This window comes from Lepidochelys kempii, chromosome 8, assembly GCF_965140285.1.
Source record: "Lepidochelys kempii isolate rLepKem1 chromosome 8, rLepKem1.hap1, whole genome shotgun sequence".
Taxonomy (NCBI): domain Eukaryota; kingdom Metazoa; phylum Chordata; order Testudines; family Cheloniidae; genus Lepidochelys; species Lepidochelys kempii.
The window spans coordinates 78,885,642-78,909,115 of NC_136387.1; the positions used below are offsets into that span (position 1 = coordinate 78,885,642).

Consider the following 23,474-nt stretch of genomic DNA (forward strand, 5'->3'; position numbering starts at 1 on the left):
ATCCAATTCCAATGCAAATTTTATAAAAATAAACATCCCCCTGCATTGTTTGCAACCCAAACATTACCCTCCTGAGAATCTAACAGGGAAACGAATGATAAAAATGACAAGGACTTCACTGATTCTGAGAGTCCAAGCTGAACAACATGCAAAAAGTAAACAGCATAATAATGACAAGTAAAACAGGTGTTTATTTAGATTTTTCCATGTTGACTTCCTGGATGCTATGGGTAATGCAAGCACGGAAACAGATTTGTTTTAGAATCATAGAATATCAGGGTTGGAAGGGACCCCAGAAGGTCATCTAGTCCAACCCCCTGCTCAAAGCAGGACCAATCCCCAGTTAAATCATCCCAGCCAGGGCTTTGTCAAGCCTGACCTTAAAAACTTCTAAGGAAGGAGATTCCACCACCTCCCTAGGTAACGCATTCCAGTGTTTCACCACCCTCCTAGTGAAAAAGTTTTTCCTAATATCCAACTAAATCTCCCCCACTGCAACTTGAGACCATTACTCCTTGTCCTGTCCTCTTCTACCACTGAGAACAGTCTAGATCCATCCTCTTTGGAACCCCCTTTCAGGTAGTTGAAAGCAGCTATCAAATCCCCCCTCATTCTTCTCTTCCGGGGACTAAACAATCCCAGCTCCCTCAGCCTCTCCTCATAACTCATGTGTTCCAGTCCCCTAATCATTTTTGTTGCCCTCCGCTGGACTCTTTCCAATTTTTCCACATGTATGTTTTCAATGTATGATTTGTATGTCAACCCAGTGTCCTCGTGCACTAACCAAGAGATGGCTGCATAGCGGTTTTGGGCCAGAGCGAGACGAGCAAGAAGGATTAAAACAGGCTCCTCCTCTTCTAAAGTGACAGGTAAGGAAGATGAGTGTAAGTGCTGCGGCAACTTGGCCTGTGGCTCGGCTCGTCACACCGTCGTTTTTCGGACGACTGTCTGGTGGCTGGGGGATGTGGTCTGACGCAGAGGAGGAGAGGGAAAATGCCGAAGCGGGGAGGACTCGGACCAGGCTGCCCGTGGGAGGAGGCTGCCGGAGGAGCCGAGTGGCAGTCACGTGCTGCTGCTGTATCAGCTAGTCCCTGAGGTGAGGTCCTGGGCCCCGCTGCCGGCAGACACCAGCGCTCCCTCGCTTCGCTGGTCCCCGTCGGCCACAGGCCAGGAGAGGTGCCTGTGCGGCTGTGAAACCAGCTCCCAACTGGCGCCTTCTCCTCAGAGCAATTTGCACCTTCCCGCCTGGCTGCTGTAGGTACGTGGGCTGGCGCGCACGGGCTATTGGCATCAGGTGTCCTTGCACTTTGCAGCGATGCTAACAAGATCGCCCTGAGTAGTTTGCCGAGGGGCAGGTTATATAAGTAATGTGTCAGGGCTACTGTTAAATAAGTAAATAGATCAGTCTCTGCCCTGGGGAAATAGCTAAGCGGTCATGGAGGAGACAGGCACAGGAGCAGACTGCGAAATGCAGTTTTTCTATTGTTACCCTCCAAAAGGTCAGTTTGTGCGCAGACCCCCTTTGGCGTCTCTCATCCCAGACGGTTGGGGAAAACTCTGCAGGGAAAGGCTCTGTGAAGCTACCTTTAGGATGCGGAGATTGGGGAACAATTTCCTCCCTTCATGTATCCATTGTATTTTATAGCCTCTTTAGAGTGCCAGGCTGCAACACTTTGAAGCTCTGGAAAACATCAGTTGTTAACTTCAAATGTTTAACTATTTTAAACATGGATACCAAAGACCATCCTTATAAGTGACAGGTTTTAGAGTAGAGGATACATGTGTTAGTCTGTATTCGCAAAAAGAAAAGGAGTATTTGTGGCACCTTAGAGACTAACCAATTTATTTGAGCATAAGCTCTTGTGAGCTACAGCTCACTTCATCCGATGCATGGAAAGCTCATGCTCAAATAAACTGGTTAGTCTCTAAGGTGCCATAAGTATGCCTTTTCTTTTTCCTTATAAGTGAGTGATTCCTTAAAATTATCTGCAAATAGATTTTTTTTGTTTTGTTTTTGCTTTAAAGAAAGGTTCTTGCTAAGTATGTAAAGCTGTTTCTGTGGTAATAGTGTTGGTGCTGTTGAAACTGTGCCTAAAACCCTACAATATTTCCTAATTGTTACTTTCCTTACAACTCTTCATGGCTATAACTTTTTTTTAGCCTGTAGGTGCTTTTTTTTAGCCTGTAAGTGCTGAAAGTGTTGGGACTTTCAGTCATCTATTGTAAGACTAACTTGTTGGTGACTTGGGATAAAAATACTTGGCATAGATCATTGCAGAAGATCGGACTATGGACTTTGCTCTTAAAAGTTTTCAAGTACAAAGAATGAAAAAGTTGGTACTATTTAAATACTGTGTCTGACTGTTTTTTCTTTTCATAATACTTCATTAAAAAGAAACGGAAGTTGAGTTAACGCTATACAAAGCGATCCAAAGCTACGTCAGAGTTTTAACTCTAATTGCTTCTTGTGTCTCTGGGCATTGTAGTACTGACTAGCTAGTCCTGCTCCCTGTACCTATGCATCATTCCCATTTAAGTCAATGGCAGTTGTTGCCTCTAAGTTATCTGTATTGTGAAAAGGAGAATTGACACTTGAAAATGCTATAGGTCATTTAAACATGAAAGAATTAGTCCTTGCCTTTGGCCTGGTTCTTCTTTTTAGACAGCAGGCTTGGAGATGTAGGGGTAGATAACAAGTAACCTTAAAAGCTGATGTTGACATACTAAATGTCCTTCTGATTTATTTCCCTCTGTGTCTAAAACTTATCTCATATTTGTGGTTTTGGTGGGTGAAGAATAGAGCTTTTTGGCAATCAGTTCAGTAATCCAAAGGGACAAAAATATCACTTGTAAATCATGGTCCTGATATTTTAATCTCCAGATTCAATGGCTTCTCAAAACTTTATTAATTGAGCCTAGATATTGCTGTAATTCTAAATAATACATGCAATATATGTCTTGCTATTTGCGCAATGTAGCGTGCAAATATCTTGAACCTACTTGTAATTGGTAGACTAAAATCTTGAGTGTTCATTGTGTGTAACAAAAGTGATCTGCTGTTTACTGTACTTATGCCTGCATGTTTTTCCAATTGACTTTCCATTCCAGAAATGGAAAATGCTGATGTGGTTGTAAGCAGCTGCAGCTCCCATGATGATGATAATCTTTACAGCTACAAACAACACCCATCTGTTTCACAAGAGCTGCTTTTGGAAGACCAGCTTAGAAGGAAACTTAAATTTTTTTTCATGAACCCATGTGAGAAATTTTGGGCGCGGGGCAGAAAACCTTGGAAACTTGGGATTCAGCTTCTAAAAATAGTGATGGTTACCATCCAGGTGAGTTGCTTTGGGAGCTGGGGCTTTCTTTTCACTCCAGGGATACAAGGTAGGAGGAAGGCAACTGATCAATGTTCTACTTGCTGTGGCACAACCTAACAGTACCAACTCAGGCTTCCCTTAATAAGCAACTTTGGAAGCCTTGGAAATATGGTAGATGTTGCATGGTATGTTCACTATGAGTTTTGAATGAGGTATGCAAATCTGGGGTTTTTTGTTTTTAAACACATTTAGGTATGTCAGAGTAGAATTTTAAGTACTCTCTCAATTTTTTCCAACTTTAAAGTTTAGTTTGCTAGACCAAACCTATGTTGACTAAAATGTCATTATCTGCCTCTCTCTCCTCTTGTTGGGGAGAAAGCTTATGCGCTAATTTTTCTCCTATCTTCAAAGATTTTCCATAATTTCTGCTTATGGAGTGCAGAACCTAGTGACTTTCTGCTGTGAAAGCATGAGTGTGGAGGACAATGGTCCCACAGGCTGCAAGAGAGAATTCCAGGAATCATAGTTTCCTTGATGAAAACCTGGTGGGCTCTATGTGCATATATGCTCTACTTTATATATTTTTTTTAATATTACTTTTACTTGTATGTGTTACGTGGATTGTCTTCCTCTTGTAGTAGCTAGAAATTGGGAATGGGAGGACCTAAACTGGAAGTAAACTGTTGAGCCACTGTTTCCAGGGGAAACATGCCCTCCATGAATAACTTGAAATCTTTATAGTCTTCTCACTAGCGTGTTTTTTACATGTGTAGTCCTAGGGCGATACTGTGTATTGAGAAGATGGACTCTTAAATGCCAGAATTACTGGTAATCTAGTTCTCCTTATGTAGAAATTTCACTTCCAGGGAACAGCAGGGCTGCAAAACCCTCCTTTAGCCCAGTGACTGTCTGTTTTATTTCCTGGAAGTGTCTTGTCTCTTTATTAATTGGCAGTAAAACCACTAAAGGGAATTCTGGGCTCCTGTTAAGCCTACATAAAACTCTTCTACAAGTCTCTTCCTCCCCAGGATAATCATAGACTCATAGACTTTAAGGTCAGAAGGGACCATTATGATTGTCTAGTCTGATCTCCTGCACAACGCAGGTCACAGAATCACACCCACCCACTCCTGTAACAAACCTCTAACGTATGTCTCAAAAAGAAAAGGAGTACTTGTGGCACCTTAGCGACTAGCCAATTTATTTGAGCATAAGCTTTTGTGAGCTACAGCTCACTTCATCGGATGCATACTGTGGAAACTATAGAAGATCTTTTTATACACACAAAGCATGAAAAAATGGGTGTTTTACCACTACAAAAGATTTTCTCTCCCCCCACCCCACTCTCCTGCTGGTAATCACTTTAGATAAGCTATTACCAGCAGGAGAGTGGGGTGGGGGGAGAGAAAATCTTTTGTAGTGGTAAAACACCCATTTTTTCATGCTTTGTGTGTATAAAAAGATCTTCTATAGTTTCCACAGTATGCATCCGATGAAGTGAGCTGTAGCTCACAAAAGCTTATGCTCAAATAAATTGGCTAGTCGCTAAGGTGCCACAAGTACTCCTTTTCTTTTTGCGAATAGACTAACACGGCTGTTACTCTGAAACCTAACCTATGTCTGAGCTACTGAAGTTCTCAAATAGTTGTTTAAAGACTTTGAGGTGCAAAGAATCCCCCAGCAAGTGACCTGTGCCCTGTGCTGCAGAGGAAGGCGAAAAATCCCCAGGGCCTCTGCCAATCTGCCCTGGAGGAAAATTCCTTCCCGACCCCAAATATGGCGATTAGGTAAACCCTGAGCATGTGGGCAAGACTCGCCAGCCAGCCATCCAGGAAAGAATTATCTGTAGTAGTAACTCAGATTCTCTCTCCTCCTGCCGCCCCCATCTAACATCCCATCACAGGACATTGGGCATATCTACCGCTAATAGTTGAAGATCAATTAATTGCCAAAATTAGGCTATCCCATAAACTTATCAAGTTTAGTCTGGAAGCCAGATATGTCTTTTGCCCCCACTGCTTCCCTTGGAAGGCTGTTCCAGAACTTCACTCCTCTGATGGTTAGAAACCTTTGTCTAATTTCTAATATTTGTCAACAGGATCTTGTGCTATCCAATCAAAACCTTTTAATGAACAGTTAATTCACTTCTAATGTCTCTTTAAAAACTGCTTGTGTAATTGCAGAATGCTGTGCTAATGCAGCTTTTATATGAGTGCAAGAGGTTAGACAACTACATTTCCTTTTCTGTGTCATCCCAGGGTAACTTTTTTTTTCTTTCCCTCGCTTGAAAGTTCGATCTGGTTATACCTTGTAGCTGTTTCTGAGCTGTCACTCTGGTATTTCTTGCTTTTCAAAATAACCTCAGACTATGACTATCAAAACATGTGTAGTGAGTCATTTGTAGCTTGGATAGGAGATGGGATGGCACTTTATTTTTATTTTTTATATTTTTCCTTTTTAAAAAAAAAAAAAGCTGTTAGACCTGCCTCTCTCTGGCTGGGAAATGACTTTTTCCAAACAGAGGAGGCGATTGTACCTATGCTGAAGGAATGATCTTCTAGGCTATGTATTCTTTAGAGAGCAGTTTGAATTTCCAACATGTTCCCCCTCCTTCTTTCTCTCCCCCCCCCCCCCCCAAAAAAAAACAAAAACAAAAAAACCAGCTGGCAGTGTGAGCTCCATTTCTAGTAATCGTCTAATCCAGCCATGGCTGTCCAGAGGAGGTTTCTGTGCAGAAGAGGGAGGGTAGCTGTACTGTAAGTCTTTAAAAGCCAATTTTTCTTTGCAGTTCCAAACGTTTTTTTTTTTTCCTTTTTTTTTTTTTCCCCAGTTAGTAGTTTTTGGGTTAAGCAATCAAATGGTCGTTACCTTCAAGGAGGAGAACACTGTGGCATTCAAGCACCTCTTCTTGAAAGGATATACAGAGAGAATGGATGATACCTATGCTGTATACACACAAAGAGATGTCTATGACCAGATCTTCTTTGCAATAAACCAGGTAAAAGTTTCCATTGCAATATGCCTAGTACATAAAAGGCGTAGGAAACAACCTGTAAAATGTAAATTACATCAAGTGATCTCACAAAACTGCAAAATATCTAAAGCTGGTGTCCCAGAAAAAGAGTTGAGACTGAAATAAAACTGGTCTCTTTGGAAAAAAAAATTGAGCTAAAAGCTGGAAGAATTTCCCATTTCCAAACTTCTCTCAATTCTCCCTTTCCCACACTCCCAGAGAAGAGAATGTTGATCTTTTATAAATTAAGAGGGCAGAGTGTCAGTGAACAGAGACTTGTACCCTTAAGTTATGTTAATAACTCCACAGTTAACAGTTTCTAGTAATTTTACAAAGTCAAATAGTAGTAGATTTTTTTTAAATAGTCTGTCATGACTCTGCATTATTGCCAAATCTTGCACTTTTTATGAACAATGATATAGGATTGGTCAGTTACCTAGTGCAGCTAGTACTGATATTCTACAAATGTAGAGTCATAACTGGAGTGTGCCACTTTAGAATTGTATGGTAGATTATGTACTATATAGTGATACTACTGTCCTTAGTTGTAAATTCAACTAAATCCATTAGTCTATAGGCAGTGTTAAGATGACCTGATCTCTCTCACAGCTGACTTTCTTCAGGTTGGGGAATAATTTCATGCTGAAGTTGAATTAAAATGGGTATGAAGGAGACATCCTCAATTTAAAATTAGTCTCTCCTCAGTATCACAGAGGAAACCAGAGTTGAATTTCATGACTAGTCTCTGGCTTGCTGAGCGGAGTATGAGTACTGGGAGAAGTGGTAAACTCAGTCTGGGGGAAGGGAGTTTGTCACTCAGCTGCACCCCATCTGAATGAATGTTGGCTCATTGTTTGGGGGAGTCTTATCCAGCCATCTACAAAGCAAACAATATGGGGATATATGTAGAGAGAATCTGAGTTTTGGTAGCAGGTCTCTTAAGATTTTTCTGGGATGAACAAAGGATGATGGGGATTCAAATAACTATTGCCCTGTGGAGACTAGAGGAAAAGCAATCTTTAAAATAAATGGAGCAGTGGGCTGGGGAAGAGAGTGGCTATGTTCTCCGATCACTGGAGGTAACTCTCTGGCTCTATTTCTCACTGGCTGAGAGCCTCCACTTGTTTTCCAAATACTAAGCAAATAGACCTATCGCTTCCCTAACAGAGTCAACAATTTACGTTTGACTATAGTGCTTTTTTTATCACATTTAAATGCTACAAGGAATGTTCATCACTAAACCTTTTCTGGCACAGTTGCCCTTTGGGATAACTAGACAGAATGGACCACCTTTCAAAGGGGAGGTTCCCCTTTATCACATTCAATGTGCTTGCGTTTTGGCACCAAGAAGTGAATTATGGGCCCAGACATGTGTACTTGTCTCTCTAAATACTTCACTATGGTGGTGCTAAATGGGGATATATCAACACAAATACTCTGAATTGCACCTGCAATTCATTTTAAAGGTGAAAAATCGCACCTGTAAAACGCTCTCAGGATGGGTCCCTCGCCATCCCAAAAAGGAACTACCACAAGTGCCGGGGGGGGGGGGGGTGTGGGGAGAGAAGAGAAAACAGGGTATTGGTCCCAATGTCTGTCTACTCTGAAGTTTCAGTATTATGGATTTAATTTATATTTGACCATGCTGTGCAAGAGCAAATATTACAGTAACTATCTTTTTTTGCCCTGGTCTTCCAATTCTTACTTATTACTACATAAATATTTCACTCTGTGATATAGTATCTGTAACTAACCTGGGGCCAACCATTTCTGTAGGTCTAAAGAACAAGATCTAATCCAGTTCCTATGCTGGATGAACAAACATGATCAGGCTTTTCAATTTAAACAAATATTAAGACTTTCTGATAGTCAGCTTGATGTTTTAGAGACTTATGGTTAAAAGTATAGAATACATGATAGTGTCAGGAGGTGGATCAGGATTACCTAGTGCAAGGTTTATCTGTGTACACACTTGGGGTTAGAGTCACAAAGAAATTTAAGCATGGTCATGCAGAGCACCACCACACCTCTCTCTTATTCTTAGAAAATCACTCAGATTCATAAAGCCTAGGTTAGGCACCTAGGATCCCTATACCATGAATGGAGGGTGATAGGTGTCTCAGAATGGGAGTCACAAAAAGCCAGTGTGCCAGGAGGCTCCTGGCCTAAAGTAGCCAATGGGAGGTGCCAAGCTGCTAGGCATGTGCTGAGCCCTGCCCCTCTCTTGGCAATAGGTGCCAAAATCTGGGCTGCAGGGAGATACCTCCATTTGCTTGGGGTTTACAGCTGCAAACCATCTCTTGGTGTTAAGTGCCTATACCGTTTTGGCAAGGGGATGGGGGCTGGTAGAGGAGAAGGAACAGGACCAGCTGCCTCAACTTCTAGTCCAGTGATTAGGGTACTCACCTGAGATGTGGGAGACACTTAGTTCAAGCCCCCACTCCACCTGAAGGGGCAGGGAGAGGATTTGAGCAGGGATGTCATATCCGGTGACTGCTCTAACTACTGAGCTATGCATATTCTGATGTGGGGCTTTTCCATGCTGGGTAAACTAATTTTAAAAAGTCACTGGAGCAGGGGAATTAACTTCAGGTCTCCCACTCCTTAGGTGAATGCACTGACCACAAGGCTGCACAATCATTATTCTCTCTCTCTCCTTCCTTCCTTCCTTCTCCTCCCACAAATGATTCTGTCATTATGTATCCAAACCAGTGGTCTCCAACCTTTTTAAGCAAAAGATCTTTTTTTTAAAAAAAAAAAAAAATTAAGTGCAACCCAGGATCTACCGCCAAAGAAAAGGCAGAAATAACTGTAAACACACAAACCCAAACACCCCCTACCCTGCTCACACCATCTCCCCCCACCCATGCAGCTTGCTTTCCCCCACCCTCACTCATTTTCACCAGGCTGGGACAGGGGGTTGGGTTGTGGGAGGAGGTGCAGGCTCTGAGCTGGGGCCAAGGGGTTCAGAGTGTGGGAGGAGCTCTGGCCTGAGCTTGGGGCAGGGGGGGCTGGGGTGTAGCAGGGGGTGCAGGCTCTTGGAGGGAGTTTGGGTGCAGGGGGGGCTCAGGGCTGTGGCTGGGGGTTGAGGTGCAGGAGGGTTTTGGTGTATGGGCTCCCACTGGGCCCCGCTTATCTTGGGTGGCGGTGCAGTGCGGCTCCAACGGGCTACCTGACTGCCCTGGCCTCGCACCGTTCCTGGAAGCGGTCGCCATGTCCAGCAGTGGCTCCTGGGGGGAGGGTGGGGCAGGTGGCTTTACACGCTGCCCCTGTCTGCAGGCACTACCCCCACAGCTCCCATTGGCCAGGAACAGGAGGTGCAGGGATGGTGCCTGCATATGGGGGCACTGCGTGGAGCCACCTGCCCCTCTTCTTCCCCCTCCCGCCCCCAGGAGCCGCTGCCAGACATGGCAGCCACTTCCAGGAGTGGCGCGGGGATAGGGCAGGTAGGGAGCTTGCCTTAGCATAAGCGCTGACTTCCCCTCTGCCCTGTGGGTGCTCGACCCCGCCCCCCTGCAGTGCCCTCCCCTGGCCCAATTCCACCCCCTTCCCCAAAGTCCCAGGCCTACCTTTTCCCAGCCCCGCTTCCTCCCTGCCCATTCCATCCCAAGTCCCTGCCCCTCCCCTGCCTTTTCTCCACCTTCTTCCATAAGTGCGCAGCATCCCCGCTCCTCCCCTTCCCTCCTGGAAAGTCCTAAGCGCTGCCAAATAGCTGTTCGGTGGTGGGTGGGAAGCACTGGGAGGGAGGGGGAGTAGCGGGAACGCAGTGTGCTTGGGAAGGGGGGAGGAGGTGGGGGCAGGGGGAGCTTGGCTGCTGATAGGTGCTGAGCACCCACTAATTTTTCCCCGTGGGTGCTCCAGCCCCGCAGCATCCACAGAGTTGGCACCCGCCTATGTGCCTTAGCCCCACTGTGCCACCGAACTGTTAGTGGCCGAACTCCGTTTGGCTACAGGAGGGTTTGCAACCCTATCACAATTGACTGGTCAATTGTGGAGTCTCTGATGGTCTACATCTCAGTGACTGACTGAGATTGACTGCCAGAGGCTCCACGATCAACCAGTCGATCGCGATCAACTGGTTGGTGACCACTGATCCAAACTAATACAGCTCAACAGGAGAGACTGAGGGAGCCCTACATCAGAATATCCTATAGGCTGTAGCCCAGTGATTAGGGCCCTCATCTGAGAGGTGGCAGATCCCTGTTCAAATCCCTTCTCCCCCTCAAGTGAAAGGGAACTTGGGGGTCTCCCACGTTGCAAGTGAGTACTTGAGCCACTGGGCTAAAAGTTATAAGGTAGGTCGTCTAGTGTAAGTTAACCTATAGGGATCCAATCTGGTAGGTGAGCTCTGAAGGCACTTTCTGGATTGACCCCCACAGGTGAATTTGGAGGATGGCCTGTGTTTCCTGGTTTATGCATTGCTCTGGGGCTTACACATCCAGAAGTCTTGCAAGGGGCTGCAGTGTGTGAGCACAGAGAAATATAGGTGCAGAGAGAACCTTTACTGCAAATTTTTAGATGCCTTGTAACTTTAGGCACCTAAAGCAGCTGAACGGGGGTTCTGTGAATCCCAGTGAGGCCTGATTCTGAGATTTTAGGTGCCTAAGTCCTTTTGTGAATCTAGCCCTTAGCTGCTGAAGAACAACAATTCTCTCATTCCAAACTTCTGGGCAATTGTTTGAGGGATACAATCCTATTTCTTCAATATCTAACAAGATTGCAATTTTAAAATTCAAGAGGACAACTTATCATGGTGCTGTCTGACTAGAAACGTTGGGGTGCTAGTGTAGGACTTGGGAGACAAGTTCAACTCTCTGCTCTGCCACAGACTTCCTGTGTGACCTAGGCAAGTAATTAAGCCTCTGTTTGCCTCTGTTCCCCCATCCTACCTCATAGGGGGGTGTGAGGGTATATATGTTAGCCTGTGAGGCACTCTGATACTACAGTAATAAGGGTCATAGATAGAAAAACTTTAGACAGAGCAAAAGGGTTTAGAAAAAGAGAATATTTTCCTAGAGTTGCAGGAAACAGACCTGGAGAAAGTGTGTGTGAAGAGGGAAAACTTGACAGGCTGTATACCAGAGTCAGGTATGTTAGGTCTCTGGCCAGAATGTGCTAGTGTGGTTGCTTTTTACAGCATCACCACATCACATGAGAGGATCTGTCCACTGTCCATCCAGGATCAAATGAAATACTACTGTCAAACCAAATAGCTTATTTTTATGTACATTTTGACTAAGCAACAAACTACAATATTGCCATACGCCTGGGATAAAACCAATCCTGAATCAGATTGACGGATGAAGACCTTCAATGACTATTTGGAAAAAGCTGGTACTTCTTATGTCCTAGTGATCTTCATGCCCCAGTGTCAAGACTTCAGAGGCAACAGCCTCAAAGGTTTATCATATACTTTTCATGTCAAATGGCTTTAATCCAAGGATTTCCAAGTGCTTTAAAAATAATGAATTAGCCTCATCCTAGGGACTTGTAAAGAGAGAACTTTAATAGAAAATGCTGCTTGTTTAGGATCTAATCCTGAACTCTCTGCCCAGGCAAAACTCTCTTGAAATTAGTGGACAAGTCCAGCTCAGGAGTGTGGTGTAGCCCTTCTGAATTATTTAGGTGACCATTTAAACGATGAGATGGTTATAGTATACATTCAAATGAATACTGACTAGCTTTTTCAGATGTAGCAGCCTAGGCATGACCTCGAATTCAGTTTGATGATCTTGTTTTGACTTAGTACTTACAGCTGCGCCACATATCTGTTGGAAATCATGCTTATGAGAGGAGAGGAGCAGAACAAACAGCTATGGCAATCTGTCAACAGTTCTACAAGCGAGGCAGCATCTGTCCTGGAAATGACACCTTTGATATCGACCCCAACATTGAAACTGGTGACACACCTACCTTATGTCTTGTCTGAACTCATTATTTATACTCAGTAAACTTTTTTGTTTTCAATTTTCCCCAAACCTAATCAGTATTTTATAGTTGTGTTAAACTGTCATGGAATCTACAAATCTTTCTCTTCCAGCATAATCCGTTCTGGATTTTGTGATCATTTAGTCTGTCTAAACTTTTTACTGTAACCGAACATTTGTGAAATGCGTAAAGCTTTGTAACTTTTTAAAAAAATTACTTGTGATGCTAATGCCCTTTATGTTGAGGGAAGTAGCACTAGCTTTAGCCAATGCTATTGGTATTTTGACTGATTTATAGGCTTTTCTATGGCATCCATCACCATATTATGAAGCCTCTTGCATTTATTAATGCATTTACTAACGCATTTACCATCACAACATCCCTGTGAGGTAAGGAAGTAAATAACTAACGTTAATTCTTTAAGTATGTCTTAAGTCAAGAATGCATTGAGTTGGAGTGCAAGAAAGACAATACTCTTGCAAACTGATCTCTAAAATGACTGATCCATTTGAGAGAGAGAGAGAGTATGCTATTTTGACTTCTTTAGTCAAAAGCTCTTATGCCCACTGGCGGGAGGTTGGTGGTTTAAAACAAATTAAACTGACAGTGAATCCACCTGGTGGTGTTTGTGCCTCTTTGTTCATGGCAGAATGTTTCTATGTTGAGCCAATGATGCCCTTGGAAAACAGAACGCTGGGAAAGCACGAGTTCAATTTCACTCTGGACTTCCATAGGTGAGGTGGAGTGTGTGTGTGTGTGTGTGTGTGAGAGATTCTAGTACTATGAAAAGTTAATTCAAAATTGCCTTCCAGACTTGTAACAGTACAGCTTACCTTTAAACTGAAAGCAGTCAATCTCCAGACAGTTCGTCACCATGAACTCCCGGACTGTTATGACTTTACTTTGACAGTAAGTGGATACTTCAATGTATTTTGTATTCACCATAGTAATAATTCTTATTGCATATTTTGATATCTTCATAGGGGGGGTACTATACCTACCATATATTTAAACATGGTTGGGCACCAGAGCTCAGTTATCCTTGAGAGTGGGTAGAGGGGGCTGCTATCGCTTACAGTAGCCTATAAATAGTTGAAGGTTGGTGTTGTGGGAGCCACAAGACATTTTGCCAACCTTTGTTGATAGTTAATGGTTTAACAGGAGAGCCTAAATGCTACCAGACAGCAAGTATAAGAAATTAAACCTCCACCTTTGAGCACACTACAAATATATTTAAAAAAAAACAACTTTCTCTTCTCTCTAAAGAGACCCTTCTAAGAATGGTTATGTGCAGTTCAGACTAGAATGGGATTGTAACTTAAATTATTGACTTAATTTATATTCCAACAAATAGAACCGAGTAATTATAGCAAATAACTAATCAATCAGACTTTACCTTTGTTACATATTTACATACATAAATTTGAAGATTATCTTAGTTTGAAATTATTTCCAAGCATCCTAATTTTCCTCCTAAGAATATTTTGGGCCATTGTTATGAAATATATATATAACCTTTCTAAACTTTATGTAAGTACCTGTAATTTTATACAAAATCTCACTGTTCTTCACACAGATAGTGTTTGATAACAAAGCACATAGTGGAAGAATTAAAATAAGTCTGGACAATGATATTGCCATCAGGGAATGTAAAGACTGGCACGTTTCTGGATCGAGTAAGTAACAACTAAGTTAAAATACTTAAACATTTATGGATGACTTAAACTCTTGTCATGTTAATACAGAATTCATCCACTCTGGATGGGGTTGTTCCATCTCTCTCTCTCTTTCTCTCATTTTCATCTTGCCAACTAATATGAGGAATTATGTAAAGAGGTGTTGTCCACAGAGTTGGTCTCAAATTTAGGTTTTATAAAGAAGCTTTCTGCTCATAACGCTAACATTTGAACTTTCACCTGAAATTTTGAGAACACAAACATATAATTGTTCTACTTGATGATTTGAGGTGCTAAAGGAGCACTCAAGGAAGACAAGGACATTGTGGAGAAGCCAAATTAATTCTTTGCTTTGGTCTTCAGTGCAGAGGAAGTGGGGGAGATTCCCTTACCTGAGCTGGTCATTTTAGGTGACAAATCCAAGGAACGGTCCCAGATTAAGTTGTCGTTAGAGGAGGTTTTGGAATAAACTTGATAAACTAAACAGTAAGTCCCCAGAAGAGCTGTCCCATCCATAGGATGGACTGGGGCAACTGCCCCATGCTTCAGGACGCAGGGTCCAGGGCAGCCTAGGGGGTTAGAGGCTCTGGCATCTCTCGGGGGAAACCGGAAAGGGGTGGAATGGGGGTGGGGCCTGGGCTGGAGAGGTGGCTGCCCGGGCCCCACAGCCCCTTTCCCCCTCCAGGGACTGCCCTGGTCACCAGGACTAGGTAGTATTCACCCAAGAGTTCTGAAGGAACTCTGATATGAAACTGCAGAATTACTAACTCTGGTCTGTAACCTATCATTTAAATCCGAATCTGGACCAGATGACTGGAGGATAGATAATGTGATGTCTGTTTTTTAAAAAGGTTCTAGAGGTGGTACTGGATATTACAGGCCAGTAAGCCTAACTTCAGTACCAGGACAGCTGGTTGAAACTATAGTACAGAATATGTTCATCTGTGTCTGCTAATTCTGATTTGCTGGGGAAGTGTCAACACTGCTTTTTTGCAAAGGGAAATCATGCCTCCCCAATTTATTAGAATTCTTTGAGGGATCAACAAATGTGGACAAGGGTGATGCACTGCATATAGGGTACTTGGACTTTGAGGGAGCCATTGACAAGGACCCTCCCCAAAGGCTCTTTAATTAAAGTAAGGAGTCCTGGGATAACAGGGAAGGTCCTCTCATGGATCAGCAACTGGTTAAGACTGGAAACAAGGGATAAGAATAAATGGTCAGTTTTGAGAATGGAAATAGGTAAATAGTGGTGCCCCCCAGGATCTGTACTGGGATGAGTGCTGTTCAACATGCTTACCCCTTTTTCCAGATCACCGATAAACAGTGAGGTTTGCAGACAATACAAAATTACTCAAGATCATTAAGTCCAAAGCTGACTCCAAAGGGTTACAAAGGAATCTCTCTGTGCAGCAAAATGCAACATTGAATTTCATCTGCCTACATACAAAGTAATACATATTGGAAAACATAATCCCAAATATACATAAATGGGGTCTAAATTAGCTTTTACCACTCAAGAAAGATCTTGGAGTCATTGAGCATTTGTCTTCATACCACTATCTACAGCATGCAGTGGTGGTCAATAAAGCTAAGAATATTAGGAAACATTGGGAAAGGGATATATAAGATAAGAAAAAAATCACAATGCCACTATATAAATCCGTGGTTTGCCCACACTTTGAACACTGCATGCAATTCTAGATGCCCCATCTCAAAAAAAGATATATTAGAAATGGGGAAAAGGTACGGAGAATGACAACAAAAATAATTAAGGGTAGCGAACCGCTTTCATCTGAGGAGAGATTAAAAAGACTGGGCCTGTTCGGTTTAGAAAAGAGATGAGTAATGTTAGTCTGTAAGATCCTGAATGGTGTGGAGAGAGTGTTTATCCCTTTGCATAACACAAGACCCAAGGGTCACCAAGTGAAATTAATAGGCAGTAGGGTTAAAACAAACAAAAGGAAGGACTTCTTCACATAACACAGTCAGCCTGTGGAACTTGTTGCCACAGGATGTTGAGGGCTAAAATTATAATGGGGTTCAAAAAATAATTTGAGTTCAGGGAGGAGAAGTCCATCAATGGCTATTAGCCAGGATGGTCAAGGATGCAGTCCCATGCTCTGTGTTTTCTTAAACTGCTGACTGCCAGATGCTTGGACTAGAAGACAGGATGGGTCACTTTACAATTGCCCTGTTCTGTTCATTCCCTCGGACCCATCTGGCATTGGCCACTGTTGGAAGATAAGATACTGGCCTAGATGGATCATTGGCCATACTGAGTTAGAATGTTCTTAGGGACTCTTTAGTACAAAAAGGCTCGCACTGTAAGTCTGCCAAAGCTGAATGATAGTGGTGAAAAATAAAGCTGGTTCTTAAGTAATTCTTTTATTCTAACATATTCAAAGGCTGTATCCAAGAAGGTGCCTCACCTGTATTAATGTGGAGTGGCTAGAAATATACCTAAGTTTTAGCATGTGTAACTGACCATACCAAGGATTTGATTTAATTGAAATCAAGTTGTGATGTGCAATACTGTTCATACCAATGGTATTTAACAAATATCTTAAGTGCTTACACGCATTATAAACCAGTTGGGGCAGGGATTGTCTTGTACAGCCCGCACCACATGTTGGAACTTAATGACTATTTCAAACCAATTTAAGATTAGTAGATATTCAAGCTGGTCAAAACACTTTGACACTTAGGCTATTTCTGATCATTCTTTAAACCAGACACTTTCTATAAATGGCTTTTTCTCAGATTTCATTTTATTTCTCCCTTCCCTGTTTTGCCACTAATAGGATGAATGAGATCCAGGTTTTTACTTTTCCACTTTAACTTTTGAAACGTTTGGACTCTTTTTCCGCCCCCCCCCCCCCAAAAAAAAAATTCAGTTGCAAAAGGAAAAACCTGAGAGTGGAGGAGAAAATTTGGTTGGTTGGAGGAAAAACCCATCCTGGCCCTCAATTTATTGTGTTCAGTGGAAAAGGGGGAGTGGAGAGGGCAATGAAACAAAATAGTTTTCAAAAACACTTCTGTTTTGTGAAACCTTTTTGTTAAAAAGTTCTTCCCTGCTTCAATTAGCCCCATTAGCTGCCTTTCACCAACTGTTCACCTAGATGGCATGCTAGCTCGAATGGATCACTTATGCAGTGCTAAAAGAAAGTGCTTTATATCAGATTTGTGTGATAATCCATATTAGGGTGTGTTACTTTGTTAAAATGTGCATCACAATAACATTATTTTTACAGGTCAATCCAGGGGATTCTTTTGTAACTTAATCTCAAATCAGTCATGAAATATAAAACAAGTACAACCCAAAAAAACCAAACCCCAACATAATTTTTTTAATCCATTTGAATTAAGTTGCAAAAATTGCTCAAATGTGAGCACATTGCTACATATATGGCAGAGACCTTTGTATATCCAAAAGGTCAATGTGTATCTTTGTGGAATGGTGCAGCAGGCACCATTTTGAAGTCAGATAGCACTTTACCCTATTTTAGATTGATAGTTTGCTTGTTTCAAAACCTACTTGGATTAATAATAAATTGTAGAGCCTTTGGTCTCTAAAAAACACTTTAAACACAAATGTAATTACTAGGATACCTTTTGTGGGAGATGGGGGTTGTCTAAAGCAAGCATCCTGATTTTAGTACTGGAACTTTAATCCTTTTCTTTCTGATGGTTATCTGGCTTCAAATATGTTAGCTTTATATGAAAACTCTAGGATAAAATGTTTGAACCCTTTAACATATAGCTCTGGCGCAAACCTTTGCCTGTCTAAATGTCTTGATTATGTCTCTCACTCTTAATATATGCTCTTTATTAAAAGCAACATTGGTGACTTAGTATAAGTTGTGTTGAACATCAGTTACTCTACTTGGGTCTTGACTGTCTATGCAACTGTGTAACAGTTACCTGAATTGCTCTGGGAGAGGAAGGACGGTTCAGTGGTTAAGACACTGGACTGGACCTGAGAAGATCTGGGATCAGTTCCTGACTTTGCCACTGAATGTCTATTATTTATTTTTTTAAGGCTTCCATTCCTGTCACTGTAAAATGAGGAACAGTATCTTGTGCTCTCATGGGACACTGGAGACTCCTCTAATATTATGACATGAGGTTATTTTAAGGCAACTGTTCATTTTCAAGAAGATACTGTAAAATCATGTTGGCTTGTGATCCAAGGATACCTTGGAGTGGTTATAGGATTTCTAAATGAGAAGCACTAGTCAGTTTAATACTGTTAATATATTCAGTCAATGTAATGCATGACTGTCTATACAGCTGTCTTTTATATCTGTTCAAATCTAAGTTGCAAATGCACAACAGAAAAATGTAATTCTATCATGTTAGCAACTATGTATTTGCTCCAAGTATTCACATGACTGGCTCATGCCTTAAAGCACTGACAAGGTCAGTAAAACGTGCTGTCTGTACAACTTGCTCAAGAATGCCACTGAAGAATTAAATATATTATAAACAAAGCTGAAAGCTGTTTCCTCTTGAATCTGAGAGAGGCAGGAGGTACGTTAATATTGAAATAACTTGCCAGATGGCCTACCTTGAGCATAAGTGCAATATACTGGTATGTTTAGGCCTACAACTTGGTGAGTGTTGATCTATCGTACTGAGACACTCATCAACTTCATGCTCATACATTTCTGATGACTTAGTTTCACGCAGTAAAGCTTATCTTAATCCAAACTGGATATACATAGTGATTCAGACTTGAGTTAAATGGATACTCTTAGGCAAAATTTATTGTGTTTGTGCACTATTATAAATGTGTGGGTGTTTTTTTTTGTTCTTGGTTTTTTTGCAGTACAAAAGAATACTCATTACATGATGATCTTTGATGCCTTTGTCATATTGACTTGTTTAGCCTCATTGATCCTCTGCACACGATCAGTGGTTAAAGGATTTCGGCTCCAAAGGGTGGGTATAACTTGTCCTCAGGAATGCTTATGAGCCTTTTAAACTTAGTTTGATTGTGGCTGTTTTTTCTTTTTTTCCTCTAGGAATTTGTAAGTTTTTTCCTACATCATTATAAGAAAGAAGTATCTTTCACTGATCAAATGGAATTTGTCAATGGGTGGTACATCCTGATTATTGTTAGTGATGTCTTAACTATTGTTGGCTCAACACTAAAAATGGAAATACAAGCAAAGGTAAGATGTTCACCTACTAGGTAAAAGCAAAACTGTTTTTGTTTTTGAAATTCCATCCCAGTCTGAATACTTGAGTATAGCCAAGCAATACCCCCTTAGAGGTTTCCAACTAGTGGGGCCCAAAAATAAACTTTGTTCGGCATTTCACTTCAGGTGAGCAGTGACTGGCCATTAGACTTTAGAACCCTGAATATCCTTAGACACCCATCTGCCTATTCTCTTCATTCTTAAGAAATTTTACTCTGAAAAATAAAATTTTATATTCACTGTCAGCTTTCCCTTTTCCTCCTCCCATGTAGGGCTGTATTTGATATATCTGGCTTTTCAGTGTAGGTAGGGGTGTGTGTGTGTGTGTGTGTGTGAGACTTTCTGTGCAACATTGTACAGTACCCACAACTGTCTTAAGGAAAGAGGTACTTCTCAAACACCTCTTCACTGCAACTCCAGCTTCCAATCTCCAGTAACTAAGCAGGCTTCAGCCTGCAAGAGTTCTGAACATCTCCGCTACAGTACATGACAAAATAGATTTGCACCCACCCACATTCAAAATTAGATGTGTGGAATCTCTGCTACCTAGATATCTTCTCTAACCAGTTCTGGTGCTACCACTTAAGCTTTTGGTATTTCTATTTGTATCTGAAACTACTTGCTTCCATATTACAAATAATTCTAACAGAAGTTAGAGACAAGGTGGGTGAGGTTCTATCTTAGTGGACCAGCCAAAGTTGATATTTACTGTTTAATATTTCTTTTGCACTTACAGAAGTGCCTATCCTAGGGTCTAGGTGCTCAATTTCTTAAATTGGGGAGGGATAGCTCAGTGGTTTGAGCACTGGCCTGCTAAACCCAGGGTTGTGAGTTCAATCCTTGAGGGGGCCATTTAGGGATTGGGGGCAAAAATTGGGGATTGGCCCTGCTTTCAGCAGGAGGTTGGACTAGATGACCTCCTGAGGTCCCTTCCAACCCTGATATTCTATGAAATAATCATACAAAAATGCACAGTGATTTATAACCCATGTCCAATAAGAATCAACCAAGAACTGGAAAAATATTCCATCCTGAAATACCTTAACATTAACCTAATGCTACTTGCCCTCAAAACTCCAGCAGATTAGCTTTTGCAGCATGCCTGTAAGCTTTAGTCTACAGCAGGGGTCGGCAACCTTTCAGAAGTGGTGTGCCGAGTCTTCATTTTATTCACTCTAATTTAAGGTTTCGCGTGCCAGTGATACATTTTTAGAAGGCCTCTTTCTATAAGTCTATAATATATAACTAAACTCTTGTTGCATGTAAAGTAAATAAGGTTTTTAAAATGTTTCAGAAACTTCATTTAAAATTAAATTAAAATGCAGAGCCCCCCCGACCAGTGGCCAGGACCCGGGCAGTGTGACTGCCACTGAAGATCAGCTCGCGTGCTGCCTTTGGCACGTGTGCCATAGGTTGCCTACCCCTGCTCTACAGTGACCAAAGAATAATTCTGAAAATCCAGTTTGGTGGTGCTGATTACTGTTTTTAAATTATCCTTGTGAAGTACCCAACTACCAATTATAGGAGCTATAAGCTCAATTCTTAGAAATAAAAGGAAGGTAAGAAGTAAATGCAAAAATGAATAATTGATTTATGGTCTGGGAAAATCCAAGCATGAGAGCAAGAAGGCGTATATCTGATAGCACATTGGATGACATCTTGCAGTTTTCTTATGAAATGGCTTGGTAAAAACCTGGGATTGTGGGGTTCATCTTCTTTCTAAGCCTCTATATCATATGTAATCAGTTCACAAGTAAAGCAGAGGCATCTCATTGCAAGTCTTACAAATTTCACCTGAAATCTGAATAAACATCTCTTCCTTGTTGTACACTGTCTGACAGTTCTGCCAGTCAAATTACACTTTGTGCATCCCTTGTCTTCAGCAAGTTTGCATAAATGTAGCTGAGTGCAGCTTAACAAATGAAGCAGCTGATATATAACACAAGAAGGAATGGAGTCTACCCACGTGTGTTGCTGTATTGGTTCTGCAGGTCTAACAGGAATTAAAAAAAAGTGAAAACGTTTTGTCACTAAAGTGAGCTGTTGTGTTTTTACTCAGATCTGAACCTTAAAACATATTTTTGCACAGTTGCCTTTCAAAGTAGAACTGCAGTTAAAAACAGGATAGTGAATGTATTAAGTTGGATGAAAGTAGGCCAATGCGTGTAGGTGTTGACAGAATGGAAAACCAGTGGAACACAAGCAAAATATTAATCTAGTTCTGTGATCATTACTTCAGTTTTTAGAAGCTATCTTTCTCTTTGGTAACTTCCTAGTACTGTGGCACTTGTCTGTCCTACTTGTTGGCTAGACCTGATTCTTCCTCTTACATAAAGATGTATTTTGTTTGGGCAGGAAAATACACTTCTTGGACATGATGGCTATACTTTATATATTAGTCACACATGTGAGAGATGCACTAAATTTAAATAAATGTTTTCTCATTTCTTGCCTGAATCTATAAAATTTAGTAGAATTTTGCCCACTAAACAGAATTGGTTTTGGTCAGTATTGGAATGGGAGATGGAAGCTTTCGAGGAAAATAGTGTTTCTTGGCAGATTGTTGTAGCAATGACCAAATCCTAGGCTAGCACAAAAAGGAGGTTTCTCGTCAACTGTATGGTTTTTAACACTTTGTTCTTTCCTGTTTTTTTTTTTTTTTAAATATAGAGTCTGACAAGTTATGATGTCTGTAGTATTCTCCTAGGAACCTCAACCATGCTTGTGTGGCTTGGAGTTATTCGATACCTAGGTTTCTTTCAGAAGTATAATGTAAGGATCTCCTGGGATCTCCATGCTGTTGGTATTTATTTTGTTTGTTGTTACCACACAACTGTAACAAATATCTGGCTGGATTCTAACTGTTAATATTGGTTTCTGCAGCTGCTTATTCTGACACTACGGTCAGCATTGCCCAATGTCATTAGATTCTGCTGTTGTGCTGCTATGATCTATCTGGGCTATTGTTTCTGTGGCTGGATTGTACTAGGGCCATATCATGTTAAGGTAATGTAATATTTGAGGTTTTTAAACTGAATGAGTTAAACCAGGTGTTCTCAAATTGGGGGTTGTCATCCCTTGGGGTCGCAAGGTGGTTACATGGGGGTTGCAAGCTGGCAGCTCAGGACCTGACAACCCAAGCAACCATTAAATTTACCCCCCCCCCAATATTTAATTTATAAGGGGGGAGGTCACACTCAGAGGCTATCTGTATGAAAGGGATCACCAATACAAAGTCTGAAGGCCACTTATTTGAAATGAATTCTATTCATTCAGTTTAAGTGTCTAAATTATGAGAGCTACTGCTAAGCTTCACAGTTTCAAGGTTTTCTCTAATATGAAAGTCTTTTTAAAGAATCTAAAGCCTTATCTATCATAGTTTTGAAGGCTGACAAAGTACAATGTTGACTTGATCAGACTTTCCTCTCCCCCATTATGAGAGTCCTGAGTCAGAAGTATGGCCAGATTGATTCCTAATCACATGCTGGGGCTTTCTGTGCAACGTTTTGAGAAATAACTTGGTCTTGCACAAGACTAACTTCTGTTTTCAAATTTTTCAGATTTTTTTCTTAAAGGGATAAGAACTAAGGCACCAAAGTCAGCATATCTAGTCTTGCTATTAGTTCACAGCTGAACCAATCTGACTGTGTGGGTTGGAGACAACTAATCATCTATTGCCTGGATATAGTCTACCAGTGCATATTGTCATATCGGTTTGCAATGATATATCCTGCATTCTCTCCCTGCTATGCCAGGACCTGCCTGTAGCCACCTTTTGCTCTGCAGGTCTCTACACAAGGAGGAATTGATTTGGGTTACAGTATCTCATGCTTCTTGTAAAGAGTCTAGGACAGCTGAGCAGCAATATTCAACAGCTTTTCACTTTATTTTAAATCTAAGACTGCAGCAAACAGTAACTGGATGGTACTAAATAATGTTTGTTTTTGGTTTTCCCTTCTCCTCTAGTTCCGTTCTCTGAACATGGTTTCAGAATGTCTTTTTTCACTTATAAATGGAGATGACATGTTTGCCACATTTGCAAAAATGCATCAGAAAAGTTACTTGGTTTGGTTATTTAGTCGGCTTTACCTCTACTCCTTCATCAGCCTGTTCATCTATATGGTGCTAAGTCTTTTCATTGCACTGATCACCGATACATATGAAACAATTAAGGTAGGCATGGTCTTTTATTCTCTGGTTCAGAAGAAAAATGCAAGAATGGTTTGCATGTTCAACTATGATATTAATACAAAACCCATAGCATTCAGTGCTTTTGCCAGTACATGTACCTATCTGGTAATTAAAGTTGAAATATGAATAAAAATTTACAGAA

The 23,474-nt window shown here is 41.4% G+C and overlaps 1 protein-coding gene across 8 annotated transcripts in view; it reads left to right on the forward strand.

The window, feature by feature from the left end:
* Positions 1 to 823: 823 nt before the first annotated feature.
* Positions 824 to 23,474, forward strand: part of MCOLN3 (mucolipin TRP cation channel 3) — a 28,298-nt gene continuing 5,647 nt past the window's right edge. For 2 of the 8 annotated variants that reach the window (XM_073357204.2, XM_073357198.2), the window contains exons 1-12: positions 1,418 to 1,499; positions 3,109 to 3,338; positions 6,151 to 6,318; positions 12,080 to 12,233; positions 12,911 to 12,995; positions 13,074 to 13,170; positions 13,838 to 13,937; positions 18,769 to 18,881; positions 18,965 to 19,114; positions 21,812 to 21,940; positions 22,025 to 22,147; positions 23,108 to 23,314. In XM_073357204.2, coding sequence (XP_073213305.1) covers positions 1,436 to 1,499; positions 3,109 to 3,338; positions 6,151 to 6,318; positions 12,080 to 12,233; positions 12,911 to 12,995; positions 13,074 to 13,170; positions 13,838 to 13,937; positions 18,769 to 18,881; positions 18,965 to 19,114; positions 21,812 to 21,940; positions 22,025 to 22,147; positions 23,108 to 23,314 — 1,620 coding nt within the window. In that variant the 5' untranslated portion in view covers positions 1,418 to 1,435. The other 6 variants (XM_073357203.2, XM_073357202.2, XM_073357200.2 and 3 more) reach the window with 6 other exon arrangements.